Consider the following 23,413-nt stretch of genomic DNA (forward strand, 5'->3'; position numbering starts at 1 on the left):
TACACTGGATTCAAATAGATTTTTACTAGAGACTCCTTATCTGTTGACAAAACGGTTCATTCATATGAATGTCATTTACAGTGGTGTATTAGCACTTTGCTTGTGTGCACTATTAGCGCTGCTAATGTTGTAGTTTTATTCATATATGTTAGAGTGATTCTATTACACCTCATGTTACATTGTTATGCCATATAGCAGCAGCTGTGACCCATACTGAGGGTCTTGTTTCAAAACAATTGTATTTATTTATTAATTTTTAGCGCTGGGTGAGTGAGTATTGCATTGTTGTAGCGATTATTGTGCTTTTCTTACTCCTTTTTTTATATTATTTTTGCTGTACACATAGTTCACCTATAAAAAAAATAATATCAAAAATAATTCAGGTCTTTTATTTTCAAATTCATTGATATAGTTTATTATCTAGTAAACTTACTGGTAGGTGTATCATGTTACAATGTATGTTTTACAGTTTTATGTAATACTGCAAAGAGAACTGCCATGCAGTAATCCAGAACAACCAATGAGAAATCAGCTGTAACTATTAGGATACTATAAAAGTGATAAGTGAGGATTTCTGAACAGTTCTGATCAGTTACCACACATAGCTGTTCTTTGCAGTTGGTTCTTGCATAAGGTCATGTAGTGTAATTTATTATCAGACAGTGATGGAAAGAGTAATATCAGTAGGTCTAATTGGTGTCTGTATACCTGCAGATGACTAGGAAATACTCCTTGGTTACAGCCACACCCTGAACTGAAGCTACTGGGTCTTGAGCAGTGAGTTTGGCAACAACAGCCCCTCGTCTGGCACTCAGCACCATGGCTTCCTTCCCACTCCTGTCACAAAAAAAGGAAAAACAAAGAATAATGTCTCCATTGCACATTCCTCTCCGCATAGTCATGTTGCACTGTGACACTGAGAAAACCATGCAGTGCCTGGAAAATAAGTACTTTCTTTGTATTGGGCTTATCTTTTACATTTGCCAGTCTCGTTTTCTAACTAAAGCAAGCCTTAATTTGAACATTTTGAATTACCACAGAGGTACTTCCCCATAATACCCCATATACTGAGATGAAGACCTGTATGATCATTTTTATTACCCCCAAGTAGCAGAACGGTTTGGGTTCTATGGGGTTGATTTGCTGAAGACAAATATACTATTCACTTTGTAAAGGATTTCTTGACCAGAGCTTAGTGAATGTGGTAAAGAAACTGCTGACTTCCATCAGCCAATCATGTGCATGCATGTGATTGGGTATGCTTTGCAAAGTGAAATTTCACCACTTTCACTAAGCTTTGAGGTAAATTCCCATGCAAAGTGAATGGCCTATTTGCCTTTAGTAATTCAACCTCTATGCCTCTTCCAACATTAGGTACAAATAAATAATTGAGGGGAATACAGTGGGATTAGTTTACCAAATAGTTTATTCACATTGCAAGGGAAAATGCACTTTTGGGAATTTTCCCAGTGCATAGAGAATGTGGTGAAATTTCAGTTTGCACAGAATAATCTTTTTGCATGCATACAATTGGATGATGGAAGTAAGCACAGCTTTACCTCAGCAAAGCTTTCACTCATTCACTAAGCTCTGGGGATAATTCCCTTGCCTTTAGTAAATCAACCCAGTGTTTTCTCCTACTGTGTCAACTGATCAGAGTCTCATGCCTCGTACACACGCATCGATTATTGGCCGGGAATTTTCGGCCAACGTCTGGTCAGCCGATTTACGGCTTGTTAGTATGATGCTTCCGACAACCGACTCTGACTTTTCGGCCGAAAAAAATCTGGTGTGCAGGCTATAAAATTTTTGTTGGCCGTCAACACAACGGCCGATTTTCCGTCAATCAGTACAGATTTCGGCAGACAAAAATCTGATGAGCAAGACTGGGCATGCTCAGAGAAGAAAAAACACACGGAAAGTAAACCAGCACATGACATCACTTCTGAAGTAGATTTTTGTTGGCCGAGAAAATTTGTGTGCAGTCTAGGCACATTCCAACCAACAAAACACCACTCTGGACAAAAGTCGGACGATCGGTCGGCCGATAATCGTTGCGTGTGTACGAGGCATCAGTTTCCTTCTGGGGCAGGGTGGGACATTTCAAGCAAGACTCTGATGGCTCTTATAGGCAGTAACTTGCTTTATGTTTTTTAACATGGTCACCTTCAAAGTCAAATTAAAAAGGATCATTGTACAATGTTGGTTTAATGTACTCTATGGCAGTGTCCAACTTCCCATGCTCTTTTATAACAATAGCTTGCCTATTAGCCTTGATAGGCCAGAATTTAATATCAAGATTCACCCTCCTCTCCAAACTTCTTGCAAGCAGGATTCAATTAACCCCCTGCTAATCAAACCCGTGCAGATTTGCTCACACCTACTGACCTGATTCAATCATTTGTTCTTTAGAGCAGGTTATAGAAAGAGACAGCTGTTATCCCTATTTCCCTATTCCAGTGTTCTCTACAGCTTTACCAAAATTTTGCAAAATATAAGGTTAAAGTAGAACAATAGGAAAATTATTTTTTTAAAAATTTGGATAGAGCAAGGGAGGGTTATAATAACCCCTGTTTTTTTTGCCATCTGTGTCCCATTGCGGAGATGTCCCTTAATTTCCCGTGCCACAGGAAATGAATCCCTTAAAATTAAGGGAATTCCTTGGGGGACGCTCAGATCACCAGAACTAGTGTCCCTATTGGAAGATTTCCTCTCTCTTACTTTTCATGGGAAAACCCAAAATTTGGGATTTTCTTTTACTTTCATTTTCAATGATAATGGTAAACAGGACGAATTGAGAGGGTGGATCTCCCTAACAGGGGCACAGACAGCAATAAAAACTGGCATGTGCTCTAATCACTCTCCCCTCTATCCAAAACTAAAAAAAGTCTTGCCTTTAGTTATACTTTTAAATTATAGTACTCTGGGAATGTTAATCTATTACAAACACACATTAGAAAAAAGATACAAAACTTACTCTGAAAATAATTCAAGAAAATGAAATTGCTGAAGCCACAATATATAAAATAACATTGGATCTTATGTAAAGTGAGCACTTATGGTTAAAGCGGAGTTCCACTCAAAAGTGGAACTTCTGCTTATCTGTCTCCTCCCCCCCTCTGGTGCCACAATTGGCATCTTTCAGGAGGGAGCGGGTACCTGTTTTTGACAGATACCCTGTCCCCACTTCCGTCGCACCTTGCCGCGGCGAAGTTCATTAGAGGTTCGGCCCCTACTCCTCCCTCTGCTTTGTTGCCAATTGCCGAGCTCAGCGTGCTTCGCGCATGCGCAGTAGGGACCCGGCCGTGAAGCCTCTAGGCTTCACAGCCGGGTTCCCTTGTCATCAATGGCGGCAGCAGCACCTGACAGACGATGGAAACATCGGCTGCGGTGCTGTCATCGCTGGACTCCAGGACAGGTAAAGCCTCGTACACACGCACCGATTGTTGGCCGACCGTTCGGCCATCTTTTGTCCAGTGTTGTTGTGTTGGTTGAAATGTGCTCTAGACTGCACACTAATTTTGTCGGCCAACAACAACCAACTGCAGAAGTGATGTCATGTTCTGGTCTACTTTTCGTGTGTTTTTTTTTCTCTGAGCATGCCCAGTCTTGCTCAACTGATTTTTGTCGGCCGAGGAACAATCGGCCATTCTGCTGATGGCCAACAAAAATTTTATAGCATGCACACCAGATTTTGTTTGACCGAAAAGTCGCAGTCGGTTGTCGGAATCATCATACTAACAAGCCGATAATCGACCGATCGGGCAGCGGCCGAAAATTCACGGCCAACAATCGGTACGTGTGTACGAGGCTTTAGTGTCCTGATATTAAAAGTATGTGTAGCTGCTGACTTTTTATTTTTGGAGGGGGGGGGGGGGGGCGGAACTCCGCTTTCATGTACTTTCTGACCATTGGTGTACATTACTGTGTTTCTCACATTTTAATTTCTATGTTGCTGAAATGATAGCTTCAGCTTTGGTCAGTGTAAGCAATCTGCGCTTACCTGTAGGCGAACACAATGTAGTCTTTCACTGAATTTTTGGAGACCAGTATGGAGTGATTTTTATGAACAGGAGTCTCATCAGCAGGAATGTCCACCTGACAGATCAGCTTGCAGGAGTCTGCCAAATTAAATACCTAAAATATACAGAGCTGTATATTAATAACAGTACATGCTTACATTTGGAACCAGTTTTCTAAAAGCGGTTATCACCAAAGATATATATTTCTCAAATAGAAAATAACACTATAATTAATTGAAAGAGCATATAAACTTTACCAATACGTTTCTCTTTTTTAAGATTTTATTATATCTGCTTGACATGTGCAAAAAAAGTAACGATTCATCCAGTAAGAAATCGAATGAGCTGATGACTTCTGGTGCTTTCTGCGTCTGGACTATTATCAGGTTGTATTGTTCCTGGCTTTCTCCATGGACTACAAGGCCTCTCCCCCCATTATCAAGAAAAAAAGAAAGCCTTAATGCAACAAACTTTACATTTGTCAAAGATAACAATCCTGTTACAATAATGGACAACTAACCTTTACCATGTGGCTTCCATCAAAAAATGCCAGAAGGAGCTGCCCATCCATGGCAGTGGTGAGAATAGGAGCATCTAAACAATCATGCTGCACATAAACCAATTTTTGATGGCACATGTCCCATACTTGGAAGCCATGGTCCTCAGTAATTGCAACTATTTTATTCTGCATGCCCACAGTAATTGAGTCAATTTTCCTTCCAACTCCATGAAGAGTGAACACTGCTTTGCCAGCCTCCAAATCCCAGACTTTTAAAGTGCCATCTCTGGATGCTGTTACTGCCTGAAGACCACTCTGAGTTTCTGCAACTGCAGTGATGCTGTCTGTGTGTCCTGTGCAAAAATAAAATCACCAAACATATTAAGATCACAAGAGGGCCTCAAACATTAACCTTACTGGCGGTATGATTGTTTCCGATTTTAGGTGCTGAAAGCGGTACCATTATTTTGCTAGTAATTCTTAAGGACGAGCAGCCCAAACCAACTAGTTACATATGATTTTTTTTTACTGTGAGTTCTTCTTTATAACATCTCGGGTATGATAAAGTTTGAAACACAAAATCATAAATTATAATATAATAAATAATTATAAAGAAGTTAAAGTGTATATATATATCAGTGGCGGCTGGTGCTCAAAAATTTTGGGGGGGCGCAAAAAGAAAAATGTAATAGGTATTGCTTCGCGGCAAAAACGCGGTAAAAAAATTGCGTGACATTGAGGTCATGGTACAGGCATGGCACAGGTCAATGTACAGGCATGATGGCACAGCTCAATGTACAGCAGGCATGATGGCACAGCTCAATGTACAGCAGGCATGATGGCACAGCTCAATGTACAGGCATGATGGCACAGGTCAATGTACAGGCATGATGGCACAGGTCAATGTACAGGCATGATGGCACAGGTCAATGTACAGCAGGCATGATGGCACAGGTCAATGTACAGCATGCATGATGGCACAGGTCAATGTACAGCAGGCATGATGGCACAGGTCAATAATTGAAACTAAGGTGACCAGCGCTATGGAATATACAGTGAGAGTAGGTACGGTGTAAGCTGCCAACAACCAAACCCAAAAGGGTTAAAGAGTGAAATATGTGCTAGTGGGGTTGTGAACGGCGCTACCGTGTTAAAAAATACACTTGGTGAATAAATAACGTAAAAATGTTGAAAGTGCTTGATATTAAATAAATAGATATAATTTATAAAGTGCACATGTGACTCATAGTTTTCAGAGACTATTTATAGTGAAGAAACACACATACCCTGTGCCTTTAAAAAGTGCGATAATAAAGTGCATAAGTGCTAGTGCAAAACAAAAGACACAAAACTGAAATAGGGCAGTGGTTTTTTATTTTTCATTAAACATACCATGTGTGATGTGTGTCCAATCTAGAGAACAAATCATAAAGTGGTTTTGCACAATAAAAAAACTCTCAAAAGTTCTGTGCTGCAGTGAGCAGAAATGTGCAAAAATGAAACATTCAGTTGAAAATGATTGTGAACAAAAGGACTTTAGGGCTGCAGACACCTGCGTGACCGCTAGGTGTCGCACCCTGTATACAACCTGGTGAGGTTTTTCTGCTGGATGGATACCGTGTAGGGGTTATTTCCTCCTCTGGTTTCCTGATGTGCCGCGTGGTGCCTCAAAAAAGAAACACAGAGAAGAAAACCCCCTGGTGCCGTATCTCAAAACAAGGGCAGAAAAAATGTAGTGACTCACGGGGAAGATGCAGGCTGTCCGCGATCAGTGGTGGTGTGTGCCGGGAAGCTTCCGCGTTCCACGGCTCTGGCTCCAAATGCCGGAAATGACGTGTTGACGTCGAAGACTCCGCCCTACCGGTTTCGTCAAATGACGTCTACAGGAATGTACAGGCATGCAGCTTCACAAAAAACACACAGTGCGCCGCCGCCATATTGTCTAATATCGCCACTTACCGTTAGCTGGGCTGCTGCTGGTCCCTGACGGTCTGTCACACAGTGCTGGGAGCCTGGGACTGTGTCTACTCACCCTCCCTGGCTGCGCGGCTGCGACATCTCCTACCGTCCTGGCCGCGGGTGGCTACGGCTCACTCACTCCTCCTCGCCGGTCACGCTGCTCTTCCGATCCGTCCGACTGTCAGCTCCTCCTCGCCGGTCACGCTGCTCTTCTGATCCGTCCAACTGTCAGCTCCTCCACGCCGGTCACGCTGCTCTTCCGATCCGTCCGACTGTCAGCTCCTCCACGCTGGTCACGCTGCTCTTCCGATCCGTCCGACTGTCAGCTCCTCCACGCTGGTCACGCTGCTCTTCCGATCTGTCTGACTGTCAGCTCCTCCACGCTGCTCTTGCCGCTCCGAGTCCTCTCTCTCTACGTCGGGCCGCGGGCGGGAACGGAAGGTGATCACGTCACCCGGTCCCATGTCCTCCTGTGATTGGTCCAGGCTGGACTCTGGGCCAATCACAGCCCAGACATCATTAAAGTGGGGTGTGTCGGGGCGCATTGCTCTGCGCCCGACACACCCCCAGAAGTGCGCCAATCGGCGCCTCTGCCGGGTGAGGGTGGGGTCAAAACCCCCCCTCCCCATACCCAGCACACAGTCCGGCGCCCCTAGTGGGCGAAAACTTTACTTTTTTTTTTTATTTAATCTTTTTTTTCTGCTTCGTTTGGGGGGGCGGCGCCCCTGCGCCCTCTATGGGGGCAAACGAATGTCAATTTATTTTATTTTGTAATGTAATCCAATAGGATTACAGTATATCAGTGTGTTTGTGTGTTTTACTTTTCAAATTTGCCGCCGGTTCCACCCCCCTGCGAGCGTCACGTCGCAGGGAACGGAAGCCAGGGCTCACAGCATCGGGCGGAAGATCCGGCCGCCGTATGCTGCAGGGACACATCGCGGGATCCCGGGGACTTCTGTCGAACTGGGAGGGCTACAAAAATATTGGAATTTTCAATCTGTGTGTACCCAGCTTTACAATTACACAATCATGTAAACCTTGGTTCCTGTGCAGTTTAGAAAAGTGACACAGATCAGCACACCATTGCTGCAGACTCACTTTAGTTACAAAGTTTGTAGTCTGAATAGTTACTGGGGGAGAGGAAGCTGAGTTAATATATCCTCCTGCCAGTGTTAATTTTGTCAACAAAAACATTTTGGTCAGCTGTATTTTTACAGTGACGAAAACAAAACGAAAAGTATACCACATTTTCGTCCACTGACGAAAACTATGAAAACTAAATGAAAATGTAAGGCAGGGATGTTTACCCTGGTGAACTAACTTTAAGTTTCCAGGGAGCTCTGTCTGCTTCCGCTCCCAGCAGGCAACCGACTGTGCAGACAGCATTACACACCTCCGGGTCCTCAGATGAACGTTCAGAGCAGCACTGTGCTTTACAGGCCTCCTGAGTCCCGGCGAGTCCCACTCCAGACTCACGAGTCATGACGGCGACCGTCTAGAGCAGAGAGCACCCACTGTGAGTATGTACATTACAATTACAGGCCTGAGGCCTCCCCTCAGACCACTGTCTATCCAGAGCTTTGTGTGAGCATTACAGGCTTCTTTTGACCACCGGCATCTAGGGCACTGTGCATTACAGGCCATCCCTCAGACCTGAGACCACCATCAAGCACTGTGCATCATTAAAGGCCTCTTCTGATTACCGGCATCCAGAGCACTGTGCATGCTTTACAGGCCATCCCAGTTAGACCTGAGACCACCATTCAGCACTGTGCAGTATTACAGGCCTCCTCTGACCACTGGCATCCAGAGCACTGTGCATTACAGGCTATCCCTCAGACCCGAGACCACCCTCCAGCACTGTACAGCATTACAGGCCTCTCAGAGTCAGACCACCATCCCAGAGATCTGTGCATTACAGACCTCCTCTCAGACCACTATCCAGAGCCCTTTGCAGCATTACAGGCCTCTCATACCACAATCCACAGCACTGTGCAGCATTAAAGGCCTCTCATGCCACCATCCAGGGCACTGTGCAGCATTACAGGCCTCCTTTGACCACCATCCACAGCACTTTGTGCTAACATTTGTGTATGTTTATGGGCACATCTTTCTCACAACAAGATCTTTCATTTGTTAGATCCACAAATTGACATCACATATTCATAGTTATGGTAATGCCCGTAGATGTTTGATGATGACCAGATCTGCTAGTCTAATATCTATGTGATACCTTCAAGCCTTCCTCCATGGAAGATTAAATGTTCAGTTAGAAAACCTGTTTTTTTTACATTTTTTTTGTTCTTGGATTTGAGTGCAGTTTATTTCAAGGTAGCAGCTATCGAAATTACATGAGCATGCATTATAAACATACAGTATGTAAATTTGCCTGTGATGTTTTTGACAAATATCTGTGCGATGTGAGGAAAACTATGTTTTGTAATTTTAAATGCATGTGGCTATACCATATAGGAAATGCATTAAAATTCATATAAAATGCATGCAGACAAATTGGAGAAAAACATACCAGCTATTGTGTCACAGGGGATTCCTCCTGGTGGCAGAAGACAGGTGAAGGAAGGCAGAAACGTGGCTACTGAGGACTGTTGGCACTGAGATAGCAATGATGGCAGTAAAGGATATTTTCTGGGATCACCTAAAATCAAAAATAGAAAAGCATTGTTATGTGCTGTGACTTCAGGTGTCATGAACTGTTCCAGTGCTGTGCTGAGGCATGTAACCAGTAGCTAGTGCACAACTACAACTTTCAACAAACAGCAGTAAGCCCTACTAACAAGAACCTGGACTTGTAGTTCCATGACTACTTAGTATACAGGCTACCAGAGACTTTCATAACTACATGCAAAAGTAAATGAGGGAACCCTAGGTGGTGGTTGTGGGGGTTTGCTAGCATGGGGCTTATAAGAATCTGGAAGCCCCCCTTTAACAAGGGACCCAAAGATCATGGCCCCTTCCCTATGTGAATGATTATGGGGTAAATTGTACCCCTACTCATTCACCAAAAATCGTGTCAATAATATATTAAAACAGAGACAGTTTGACAAGTCCTTTTAAAAAAAACAAAAATAAAACCAATGTCCCCTGAAGTAAATCCAGCATCCATCATGATAAATGCCACTGCAGACCCCAAAAAAAAGAGCTCCGCACACGTCGCTTGCCCAGCGGCATATCTCGGGAATACATGTAATCGGTTTAGGAAGGTTATATTTTCTTTTGTGTAGATTTAATAAAAAATATATATCTTACCAGGAGCAACGGGCTTATCGAACACTTCTATCTGGTGGAGTCGTCCTTTCAGCTGAGAAGCCAGTTGACACGGATCTGTCAGCAAAACTTTAGTAGACAACTGAAGAGTTTCCGACAGCAGATTTAAATCAAGCGATGGTCTGTTAGGCAGAATATATCACCAGTGTGTGATGATTAGGAGGATATACAGATTCTAGTAAAAACTTTCTGGAACCAAAAAACAGTATAACGAAAAAAAAAAAAAAAAAAGTAAAGTGTATTTCCACCTTTGCAGGTATTCAATATAAATATACTGTATATACTGTGTATATATGTATGTATATATATATATATATATATATATATATATATTGTGGATTGACCGATATGGTTTTTCCAGGGCCGATACCGATATTTTGGTCACAACGTATTGGTATCGGCCGATATGGGCCGATATTCTGCATATTCAATCACACATCCAATGCAGAGTGACCAGTGCCCCCATCAATGCAGAGTGACCAGTGCCCCCATCAATGCAGAGTGACCAGTGCCCCCATCAATGCAGAGTGACCAGTGCCACCATCCAATGCAGAGTGACCAGTGCCACCATCCAATGCAGAGTGACCAGTGCCCCCATCAATACAGAGTGACCAGTGCCCCCATCAATACAGAGTGACCAGTGCCCCAACAATGCAGAGTGACCAGTGCCCCCATCCAATGCAGAGTGACAAGCGCCCCCCAACAATGCAGAGTGACCAGTGCCCCCATCAATGCAGAGTGACCAGTGCCCCCAACAATGCAGAGTGACCAGTGCCCCCAACAATGCAGAGTGACCAGTGCCCCAACAATGCAGAGTGACCAGTGCCCCATCAATGCAGAGTGACCAGTGCCCCCATCCAATGAAGAGTGACCAGTGCCCCCAACAATGCAGGGTGACCAGTGCCTCCATCCAATGCAGAGTGACCAGTGCCCCAACAATGCAGAGTGACCAGTGCCCCATCAATGCAGAGTGACCAGTGCCCCCATCCAATGAAGAGTGACCAGTGCCCCCAACAATGCAGGGTGACCAGTGCCTCCATCCAATGCAGAGTGACCAGTGCCCCCAACAATGCAGAGTGACCAATGCCCCCATCAATGCAGGATGACCAGTGCCCCCATACAATGCAGAGTGACCAGTGCCCTCAACAATGCAGGGTGACCAGTGCCCTCATCTAATGCAGAGTGACCAGTGCCCCCAACAATGCAGAGTGACCAGTGCCCCCATCCAATGCAGAGTGACCAGTGCCCCCATCCAATGCAGACTGACCAGTGCCCCCAACAATGCAGACTGACCAGTGCCCCCAACAATGCAGAGTGACCAGTGCCCCCAACAATGCAGAGTGACCAGTGCATGGGGATTAGAGCGCTGCCTGATTACACAGAGCAGGGTTCTTCTGCTTACCCAGCGCGGGCGCTGCCATACAAAGTCCCGCCTCCTGGATCGGCCCCTATGATAGATGTCACCAGTGTGCTGTCTATCATAGGTAGGAGCTGGTCCAGGAGGCGGGACTTTGTACGACAGCGCCTGCTCCGGGTAAGCAGAAGAACCCTGCTCTGTGTAATCAGGTGGCGCTCTAATCCTAATCCCCCCCCCCCTCCCCTCCGGAGGCAGCCCTACCTTAAGAAATTATCGGTCATATCCAACAAATTATTTGAACCAGTGCACAAAGCAAGGTCCAAAAGACATGGATGAGCAAATTTGGGGTGGAGGAACTTGACTGGCCTACACAGAATCTTGACCTCAACCCAATAGAACACCTTTGAGATGAATTAGAGCGGAGACTGTGAGACAGGCCTTCTCATCCATCATCAGTGCCTGACCTCAAAAATGCACTTCTCGAAGAATGGTCAAACATTCCCTTAGACGCACTCCTAAACCTTGTGGACAGCTTTCCCAGAAGAGTTGAAGCTGTTATAGCTGCAAAGGGTGGGCCATCTCAATATTGAACCCTACGGACTAAGACTGGAATGCATTCTTGTGCGTGTAAAGGCAGGCGTCCCAATACTTTTAGTAATATACTGTAAATATATATATATATATACACAGTATATACACATTTCAATGTACCTGTATTCTGAACAATACAAGCTGCATATAGAGTCCTTTGTATAGTCGTGTTTAATTATTATTTTTATGTGTGCTGTGGGAATGGGAACACCTAAAAAACATATAATGGGAGTTTCTCAAACTGGGCTGCAAAGGTAAACAATACACTTTTACACTGTAGTGAAATTTTTGTGACAAAATATACATTTTTGAAAAAAAGTTGAAATGTTAATTTGTTAATTGTTGCTAATTTTTCATTGAACACCATATACAGCAGTAAAAAAAAAAAAAAAAAAACATCACATTGTCATTTTCAAAATAGAAGAAAAAGGAAAAATAGAAATCTGGGGACGTAGAAAAGTAAGAAATAAAGGGGTATAAGCAATGATTATCCTTAGTGTAGATTTAGACATGTGTCTAAATCTCCCTTTCCTCTGAAGCACAATCCATGTTTTGATCGCCCATTAGAGCCTACCGAGGAAAAAATGTGACGCCTCCTCACGTCCTGTTTTAACGTTATTAGGCTGCTGGAGACCACTGCTACCAAATCCCCTTACCAAATCCATGCTTACACATTTCTGCTCCCTTTCCCCCTTAAAAATTACTTGCACCAAAGCAAGATCCTAATAGAAGATTAGAGAAAAAAAAAATACATGAAGAAAAAAGTAAAACAATGTACAGCATGGAATATGTAAGAATGTAAAAAATAAACCAAACCAAACCAAACTAATAGAAGAATATTTACAGTGGGTACGGAAAGTATGAAGACCCCCTTATATTTTTCACTCTTTGTTATATTGCAGCCATTTGCTAAAATCATTTAAGTTCATTCTTCTTCCTCATGAATGTACACATAGCACCCCATACTGACACAAAAACACAGAATTGTTGACATTGTTGCAGATTTATTAAAAAAGAAAAACTGAAATATCACATGGTCCTAAGTATTCAGACCCTTTGCTCAGTATTTAGTAGAAGCCCCCTTTTGATCTAATACAGCCAGGAGTCTTTTTGGGAAAGATGCAACAAGTCTTTCACACCTGGATTTGGGGATCCTCTGCCATTCCTCCTTGCAGATCCTCTCCAGTTCTGTCAGGTTGGATGGTAAACGTTGGTGGACAGCCATTTTTAGGTCTCTCCAGAGATGCTCAATTGGGTTTAAGTCAGGGCTCTGGCTGGGCCATTCAAGAACAGTCACGGAGTTGTTGTGAAGCCACTCCTTCGTTATTTTAGCTGTGTGCTTAGGGTCATTGTCTTGTTGGAAGGTAAACCTTTGGCCCAGTCTGAGGTCCAGAGCACTCTGGAGAAGGTTTTTGTCCAGGATATCCCTGTACTTGGCCGCATTCATCTTTCCCTCGATTGCAACCAGTCCTGTCCCTGTAGCTGAAAAACACCCCCACAGCATGATGCTGCCACCACCATGCTTCACTGTTGGGACTGTATTGGACAGGTGATGAGCAGTGCCTGGTTTTCTCCACACATACCGCTTAGAATTAAGGCCAAAAAGTTCCATTTTGGTCTCATCAGACCAGAGAATCTTATTTCTCACCATCTTGGAGTCCTTCAGGTGTTTTTTAGCAAACTCCATGCGGGCTTTCATGTGTCTTACACTGAGGAGAGGCTTCCGTCGGGCCACTCTGCCATAAAGCCCCGACTGGTGGAGGGCTGCAGTGATGGTTGACTTTCTACAACTTTCTCCCATCTCCTGACTGCATCTCTGGAGCTCAGCCACAGTGATCTTTGGGTTCTTCTTTACCTCTCTCACCAAGGCTCTTCTCCCCCGATAGTTCAGTTTGGCCGGACGGCCAGCTCTAGGAAGGGTTCTGGTCGTCCCAAACGTCTTCCATTTGAGGATTATGGAGGCCACTGTGCTCTTAGGAACCTTAAGTGCAGCAGAAATCTTTTTGTAACCTTGGCCAGATCTGTGCCTTGCCACAATTCTGTCTCTGAGCTCTTCAGGCAGTTCCTTTGACCTCATGATTCTCATTTGCTATGACATGCATTGTGATCTGGAAGGTCTTATATAGACAGGTGTGTGGCTTTCCTAATCAAGTCCAATCAGTATAATCAAACACAGCTGGACTTAAATGAAGGTGTAGAACCATCTCAAGGATGATCAGAAGAAATGGAAAGCACCTGAGTTAAATATATGAGTGTCATAGCAAAGGGTCTGAATACTTAGGACCATGTGATATTTCAGTTTTTCTTTTTTAATAAATCTGCAACAATGTCAACAATTCTGTGTTTTTCCGTCAATATGGGGAGCTGTGTGTACATTCATGAGGAAGAAGAATGAACTTAAATGATTTTAGCAAATGGCTGCAATATAACAAAGAGTGAAAAATGTAAGGGGGTCTGAATACTTTCCGTACCCACTGTATCTTTCACTGTAAGGCAGGGGTGTCAAACTCAACTTCATAGAGGATTATGAGCATTATGATTGTATCTGTAGGTGTCCAGAGTATTCCAACACCCATACATCAGATGTCAAGAGTCCCCATCCTCCCTTACATAAAAGTGCACCTTCTTACCTTGTGTTGCTGCTGGGAAGAAGCTGGGGGCAGAGCTACAAAGCAGAAAGTGAAGGGTTTGGAGGAGGCCCAAACGAGGGCTGGAGCTCTACTGCCGCTCTAGGAGAGGTGCGAGGGCCACAGAAATGAATCGGCCCGCGGGCCTTGTGTTTGACACATGTGCTGTAAGGCATGGGTGTCCAACCTTTTGCCTTCTCTGGGCCAGATTGAGTGTAGAGAAATTGTCTCAGGCCGCATATAAAATATATACTATAGTTAAGGTATATAAGTAATAAAATGCCGCCGCGCCCCCCGCACTGATTTAACACAACTAGAGAACGATCAAATGAAATGGAATCAGTATACAGAGGTTTACTTGTTCTGAGAGATATTAAAGGAACACTCTAACCACCATGACCACTTCAGTGATTTGAAGTGGTCATGGTGCGAGGAGTCAGAAACACTGCACATGCTTGCCTCGCCACCCCCCCCCCCCCTCTCCCCTCCGTGGCAGCCTCTGCCTACCGTTCCTTCCTCCCCAGCAAAAAAAAATAATTGTATGGGGTCAGTGGGTCGCATTGCCTGCGGTTCCAGGCCACAGGTTGGACATGCCTGCTGTAAGGAGTAAGCACCTAGGTAAGGAAAACACAAACTACCATCTGCAAGGGCTCGGAGGGCAACACAATAAGTGCCAAGGAGCCACAGGTTTGGCACAAGTTGTTTTGGACATTGTAAGAAAAGTTCAGTATTTTAGTTATGAGATGTTGGGGTTGTTTTGCAAACAGAGTGGAGACTGTTTACTTAACTAATAAATAAAGTATTGTATATAGATAATGTGATCTTTACTGATTCCTAAATCATAGTGTATGATAATAATACATTTATAAATACATTTAGGATGATATATTTATTCTGATGTATTTTCTATATTGATTAGTGAAGCCAAAATGGGGCTTGTGAGTTTTTTTGTGAGTTTTTTTAAAAACACGTTTTTACCAAGATGTTTGTCAGAGAAATACCATCATGGATAATTGTCCCCATACCAATGTCTTGATGCTTTGATAAGGAAACCCTATAAAAGAGTGATCTGAGATCTGTCAGATCAGAGCACATATTGAACAGCCTGTTATGTGTGTGCTCTCCGTAGATATCATTTATGATTATACAACAAATAACTATGATTTGGAACTTTATCTCCTATGTAAGTATTTATACATGTTTCCTGCAATTTAACCACTTGCCTACAGTGCACTTTCACCCCCTTCCTGCCCAGGCCAATTTTCAGCTTTCAGCACTGTCACATTTTGAATGACAATTGCGCGGTCATGCTACACTGTACCCATGTGAAATTTTTATCATTTTCTTCACACAAATAGAGCTTTCTTTTGGTGGTATTTAATCACCTCTGGGTTTTTTATTTCTTACAAGAAAAAAGAAAAAAGACAGAAATTTTTTTGTCCCAGTGATGACTGCTTCTCCAAAACTTAAGCGAAATTTCCCTGAGTTAGGCTTTAAAGTGGAAAAAATCTTCCTATCATATTAAGCCAAGGAAGCTGCCATCTTGACCTCTGTTTAACTGCCATGACGCTCCACATGTGATCAATTATGACACCAGAATTTGGATGGTTTGACAGTTTGGTTGAGAGCACAACCAATGTGACAGTTCCCAGCATGCCGGGAATTTAACTGTTTTTTTGGAAACAGTTAAATCAATGGGTTTACTTCCACTTTAACTGTAATACATGAAATATACAGGAAGAAAGATTAGCAAAGGAAAGCATGTGATAATATTCATAAAGAATGTGTAAACTACTTTTCATACTTATTGTGCATGTACCAGTCGATGTAGATAAACTCTTTTGCCTCAAATGTTTAGATACCATTAGTGTTTACTATCTTACCGTTCAGGATTAATCGCAGCCTTTATGTCTTCTTGGATCTCTACAACAGACGTAGCCCACACTTTATGGAGAAGGTACTCATAATTAAATATGCACTCTGTTATCAGCCGGGAAATCTGGTTAGACTGGACCAGGTGATACGATATCCCAAGGAGTTTACGCAGGTTAAGCACAGGAACGGTCCTGTTCTCTTCCTTTACCAGCCATGAGAATGGCATCATTTGCGCCTCACTTTTATTGAGTTTATTGCGACCACGACTCTCCAGGTAGTAGTTTGCAAATGCAGAGTGGATGGTGACCTGATACTCTTTTGATTTCACATATCGATTCAAACAAACTGACCTGAACTGGTTATGTGCCCAGTCAAAAACATAACTATTGTCCGTCCTTTGTTCAATCAAATGAACTCCAAAGTCACAGCGAAGCTTTTCCCAAAGTGCTTCTGGGAATACTGGCACTGTAACACCCTGGTATTGTTTAATCTCCTCCATCACACTTTGGTCTAGAGATAGCAAGTCCAGGAGCTCTTCTTGTGTGATTCCATTCCTAGACAGGGAAATGTACGTTGCAGTTTTCTTTACCATTTGTTCTCCATGTATCCTCTCTAGTCTTCCTAGAATCCAAGAGTACATCTTTGAGATATTAGGATACAAAAAGATATCCACGTCTGGGGTATACGATGTCCATTGCTGAGACTCCATATATGCGCAGGTCATAAACAGTGGAATAGGACAAGCTTCACAAGCCTGAAGCAATACTGCTCTTTGGTTACTGGTAAGTTTTAGGTGATCCTTACTCAAGCAAAGGTCAATCATTTCATTTATTTCTGTTGAGCTTAGTGGTGGTATCTGGATCACATTCTGCTCTATGGTAAGTTTCTACAAAATAAAATAAAAATCTGTTGTTACAAAGGTGAAGTTTTAATTGTTAATATTTTGCCTTTCCTTTCAATGTGGTAATTAAATTATTAACCTCTTTACGACCTCCCGCCGCAGATGTACTGCGGCAGGCAGCCGCTCCTGCGCGAATCGCCGTATATGTACGGCGGTCTTGGGCACGAGGCTAGAGGACGAGAGCGCTCCCGCCCCTGCTTGTCAGCGGGGAAGCCGATGCAGCTGGCAGGCAACTTTGATTGTCGCCTGACACCTGCGATTATTCTCCGCTGAGAGAGAACGGTCAGCTGTTGTAAACACAGCCGACCGTCCTTCTCCCTGGGATGATCATACAGCGCATGTGATCCTGCTATATAGGATCACATGTCTTTATGGTCATCTCAGAAGCCACGCCCCCCCCACAGTTAGAGTCACTCCCCTAGGGTCACATTTAACCCCTTGATCACCATCAATGTTAACCCCTTCCCTGTCAGTGTCATTATTACAGTAACAGTGCATATTTTTAGCACTGATTACTGTAGTATTGTCACTGGTCCCACCAAAAGTGTCAAAAATGTCAGTCAGGGGTCCGATCTGTCTGACCCAATGTCGCAGTCCCACAAAAAATCGCAGATCATCGCCATTGATAGTAAAAAACAAAAAAAAAAACAATAAAAATGACATAAATCTTTCCCGTAGTTAATAGACACGATAACTTTTGCGCAAACCAATTAAAATACGCTTATTGCGATTTTTTTTTTACCAAAAATATGTAGCAGAAAACAAATTGGCCTAAAATGTTAAAAAATTTAGATTTTTAATTTTTTTTTTGGGGGGGGGGGGGGGGTAATGTTATATAGCAGAATGTGAAAAATATTGTTTTTTCAGAATTGTATTTTTTTGTTTATAGCGCAAAAAACAAAAATTGCACAGGTGATCAAATACCACCAAAAGAAAGCTCTATTTGTAGGGAAAAAAGGACGTAAATTTAGTTTGGGTACAGCGTCGCCTGACCGCGCAATTGTCCATTAAAATAACGCAGTGCCGAATCGCAAAATAGGGCCTGGTCAGGAAAGGGGCAAATCCTTCCGGTCTTAAAGTGGTTAAATAGAACCTTTCTATTTTCATTGCATACCTTACTTTAGACCCTGTAACATGAATGAAATGGATGGGCCACAGACAGTAAGGCTTCATGTACACAACTTGACAGCTAGTAACCGAGAGTTAAAAATTTCTGTTTTGCCGCGTTTATGCGCGTTTAGTGGCGTTTGCGTTTAGAAGCGTTTTTACATTGTAAAATGGTCAGAAATGTATCTCCATTGAAAGCACCTATAAACAAGATGTGTTTGCATGCTGTTACAAGCATTTGGCGTTTCAAATGGCAATAAACTTCTGTCTAAACGTGTTTTTCTTTAAATAAAAATGCCACTAAACTCAACTGCCTCTAAACGACTATAAACATCTCAGTGTACATGGACAGATAAGATAACATAGAGGAGAGTTCAGGGGCTGCTAAATAAAAACGCCCAACTGCTCCTATACGTCCGTTTATCAGCAGCAGTGTACATGAGGCCTAAGGCTGCGGAAGACAGGGATAGGTGATGCTAGCAATCCCCCAGACAGGAAATAAGGAAGGCTCCATCTGACATGCTGCAGCTTTTACTGCACACACAAACTAATGCCTGCACTATTTTATACAATTATAGTTTGAGCATATGCTTATACAAAAACTCCCTTTTGGATAAATGTGTGGACAAGTATTAAACTTAGAGCATGCTTTAGTTTAACTGCTTCCGGACCACCCCACATATATATATACTGCGGCAGGGTGGCCCTTCAGCGTGAAATCACGTACCTGTACGTCTTATTTGTTTCTGGGTCTGGGATGCGTATGCGCACTGCCAGCGCCCTGCTGTGATTGGACACAGCAGGAGCCAATCGGTGGGTCCGGCAGGACCCGATGTTTGCCGACACCCAACGATCGTTCCTGAGAAAGGCAGATATGGCGGTCTGCCTATAAAAAAAAGGCAGATTGCCATTCTGTCAGAGGGGAAGATGGGGATCTTGTGCTTCTGCTAAGCAGGAACATAGATCTTTGTCTTCCACCAGTCAAAGCATCCCCCACAAAGTTAGCAAGCACTACCAGGGAGCACAGTTAACCCTTTGATCGCCCCTGATGTTAACTCCTCATTTTATTTAGCACTGATCACTGTATTAGTGTCACTGGTCCCCAAAAAGTGTCACTTAGTGTCAGATTTGTCCACGGCAATGTCACAGTCCCACTATAAGCCGCTGATTGCTGCCATTATTAGTAAAAAAAGAAAAATTCCATGAATCTATCCGAGATTGTGGATGCAATAATTTTTGCGCAATTGCGTAAACCAATCAATATATGCTTATTGGTATTTTCTTACCAAAAACACGTAGCAGAATATATCTTGGCCTAAATTGATGAAGACATTTGATTTTTTACATTGTTTTATTGGGTATGTTTTATAGAAGAAATTAAAAAAAAAAAAACTATATATATATATTTTTATTTTTTTTTTTAAATGTCGGTATTTATTTGTTTATAGTGAAAAAAAGAAAAACTGCAGAGGTAATAAAATACCACCACAAGAAAGCTCTATTTGTGGGAAAAAATGGACATCAATTTAATTTGGGTACAGTGTTGCACGACCACGCAATGTTCAGTTAACCACTTGCCGACCGAGTACGGTAATAGTACTGCGGCAAAGTGGTTCGTTATTGTCTGACGACGTAGTATTAACGTCGTCAGACACTCCCCCTTCTGGGCGGCGCTTGCGCGCCGCCGGAGGCTCGCTCCCGCTGTTTTCATTCACAGCGGGAGTCGGGCCAGGGGAGGAGCAGCGGCGATCGCCGCTGCTCTGCCCCGATCGCCGGGGATCTAGTGTGGAGATCCGCCCGCTGTGTGTAAACACAGCGGACGGATCTCCATAGTGACAGGGAGTGACAGATCGGACTGTTCAGCATAGCTGGACATCCGATCTGTCCATGACTCACTCAGTCACCTCCCCCCCCTACACGTCAGTAAGCACCAGGCATACATTAACCCCTCCCTCTCCAATAAAATTAACCCCTTCCCTGCCAGTGTCATTTTTACAGTAACAGTGCATATATATAGCACTGATTACTGCAGTAATGTCACTGGTAACCCCAAAAGTGTCAAAAATGTCAGTCAAGGGTCCGATCTGTCCGCCGCAATGTCGCAGTCCCACAAAAAAAAATCGCAGATCGCCGCCATTACGCGTTAAAAAAAAAAACACCAAAAATGACAGAAATCTTTCCCTTTGTTAGTAAACGCAATAACTTTTGCGCAAACCAATCAAAATACGCTTATTGTGATTTTTTTTACCAAACATAGGTAGCAGAAAACAAATTGGCCAAAAATTTTTTAAAAAATTGTTTTTTACATCTTTTTTGGGGGGAATTTCATATAAAAAAATGTTAAAAATATTGTTATTTTTTCAAAATAAACGCTCTTTTTTTGTTTATAGCACAAAAAGTAAAAATAACACAGGTGATCAAATACCACCAAAAGAAAGCTCTGTTTGTGAGAAAAAAAGGACGTAAATTTCGTTTGGGTACGGCGTCGCACGACCGCGCAATTGTCAGTTGAAGTCGCACAGCGCCGAATCGCAAAAAGTGGCCTGGACGGAAGACAGCAAAATCCTCCGGTGGTAAAGTGGTTAAACTAATGCAGTGCCATATCGCAAAAAATGGCCTGGTCATGAAGGGTAGTAAACCTTCCGAAGCTGAAGTGGTTAAGTTAGCCAATTAAGCCAATTAAATTAAAAGTAATATATAAACAATAAAACCTATACCTCTGTGCGCTACCACAAAAATATAAAATGCAAAGTGAATCAATTAATATACAATAAATAATGAGTTGCAGCAAAACACTCAATGTGTTCCCACACCAATGGCAATAAACAGTTATAGTCTTCTCTGTGTCCCGTGATTTACTCCAAGAAATGGATTTTACAGAAATTAAGTGGTGAGTCTGATGCCGTGCATTTAAAGGGCACCTGCCTCTATTCAACAGTATTGAATGTCCAGTGAAAGCACTTTGTGACCTGTATATTCATTTATATAGTTTCAGGATCCAGGTGAGCGGGCACTCCTATTGGTGGTGGGGCACTCTGATTTATGGTGGAGCACGCAATTAAAGATAGATATTCATGTAATGAATAGATGTTGAATCACAAATAACCTTTTTGATTTCCTTCAATTGATGACATCTATTCTGTGGACTGATTGCTGGAATTGATATTATTTGGATTCACTTATAAGTTTGTCAATATATGGTACTGTGTTTTTTGGTTATTTTTTGGTAGTAATCTATGTGCTGTAGATATATCATTGAGTAGCGCAACATAATTTATCACTGTTTAATAAATAAACAAGTCATATTATTTTACACTTGTATCACAGTTTTGGACATTGTATCCTACCATGCATCCTAATTCATGTGTAAATGTCTTTAGGTTCAAATTATATAAAATATTTATTTGGCAGTGTTGAGCAAAAGGCAAGCTTTAGTTTCTCAGTCATTTAAGTGCTCACTGTTCCATTCACATTGTAAGTTTAAAACTCCTTCACAGTCAAAAAAAGCAAAACAACAAATTTAAAGTTCATGATAGGTAATATTGCTAGCTTATGGATCATGAAAGGGATTGGGTGAATTGTTGGAAAAAAATGTTTTTATTGTGTAGGTTGTGCATCTCTAGTCCTAGTAAAGCAAACATAAAAAATGGATTACCTGTAATTGTTTAAAGGAGGTGCAATCTGATTCACTGCCACTGGGAACAGATACAATGAAGTTTACATTTGGAGGCATTTCCTTGGGTATCCAGGAAAAGTTTGTGTCATTTCCTGATAATGCATCTAAACCATCCAGGATTACCATTAGAGGTCTACTCCGAGGAACAAACTCTAGCACTGTTAAAAATTCATTTATTAACCCATTGATATTCTAAAAAAAAAAAAAAAAAAAGGAGAGAAAAAATGATTTCCTCATTATATACACTTATTTATGAACTTTATTCAGAGTATTTATAATTAAAGAAACTCAAAATATGTAAAAAATAGAAACTATCTTACTATATGCAATACATTAATGTATTTCAGCCCATTCAAAGCAAACAGCTGTACAGTTTCATTTAGACTTGTTCTAAAAATATGAATGTCATTAATAGCGATTGATCAAAACACATTTGATTTCATAAGGTCCCAGCTATGGCATTACCCGTGAAGAGGAACCTGAAAAATATCTAATCTGTTGAATATACTGACTACTGAAGCAAGTATGACAGTGGGGTTTATGTATCAGAGACTATGTCTATGAAAAACGGAGGGAATAAAGTAGCATGACACCACCTGTGTCCCCCTAATCTATGAAGAAACAATAGTGGTCACTTAAACAAAATGCCACATGGCTAATTTCAGATTTACCAACATGGAATCTGTCTGCTATCCTTATCTATGATTATCTATTATCATATGTCTTTGGCTGTCATTTTCCAGGACACATCTGGATCTGATTGGTGGTTTGGGGGCAATACAGATAATTTTTAGCAGGGGCTTTTGTAGGCTCCTAAAAGAACCAGAACACCCATGGGAAGCTGCAGTCCCAGGCAAAGACCCAAAACATTGGAATTAAACTGCTTCTACACCTTATGTTGTGTTTACTCAATTTAGCCATATAGAAAATATAGAAAATAGGCTGGTACATGGGAATGCCTTTCACTGGTATTTAAATAAAATTAGGTCTCTCTTTTCATAAAAACACTGTTGCTTAGAAAATACATTCAAAATTAAACAATAAAAAAACATGATGTTCAAAAAGCCTATTGTCCAAAAAAAGTGTAAATAATAAATGGGCATTAATCTAATAGGCAAATAAAGAATATGCATCGTAAAGTACAGGTAAAATAGATATCCAGTAGTTAGGTAAAAATGTAAGAATATCAGTGATCTAGCCAACATAATTTTAAGTAAATGTGGGGGGGGGGGGGGATTCTAGTATTAGAAGTAAAAATGGATGTACAAAATAAAAAAATCTGAATCAAATTTTATGATAAATAGATCTACAGTATCTCACAAAAGTGAGTGCACCCTTCAGATTTTGGTAAATATTGTAATATATCTTTTCATGTGACAACACTGAAGAAATTACACTTTGCTACAATGTAAAGTAGTGAGTGTACAGCTTGTATAACAGTGTAAATTTGCTGTCCCCTCAAAATAACTCAAAACACAGCCACACTGCATCAAACTGGTCTGCATGGCTGTCTT

The 23,413-nt window shown here is 42.1% G+C and overlaps 1 protein-coding gene across 1 annotated transcript in view; it reads right to left on the minus strand.

Moving 5' to 3' along the window:
- LOC309552259 (uncharacterized protein) overlaps nt 1-23,413 on the minus strand; it is a 167,997-nt gene that overhangs the window by 56,599 nt on the left and 87,985 nt on the right. Inside the window, exons 16-22 of the mRNA XM_082253145.1 lie at nt 21,879-22,091; nt 16,224-17,101; nt 9,748-9,887; nt 9,008-9,136; nt 4,543-4,874; nt 4,004-4,137; nt 709-837 (exon numbers count right to left, since the gene is read on the minus strand). Coding sequence (XP_082109271.1) covers nt 709-837; nt 4,004-4,137; nt 4,543-4,874; nt 9,008-9,136; nt 9,748-9,887; nt 16,224-17,101; nt 21,879-22,091 — 1,955 coding nt within the window. The remainder of the gene's footprint in view (nt 1-708; nt 838-4,003; nt 4,138-4,542; nt 4,875-9,007; nt 9,137-9,747; nt 9,888-16,223; nt 17,102-21,878; nt 22,092-23,413) is intronic.

The sequence above is a fragment of the Pelophylax lessonae genome, assembly GCF_965119305.1.
Source record: "Pelophylax lessonae genome assembly, chromosome: 1".
In the NCBI taxonomy this organism is placed as follows: Eukaryota; Metazoa; Chordata; class Amphibia; order Anura; family Ranidae; genus Pelophylax; species Pelophylax lessonae.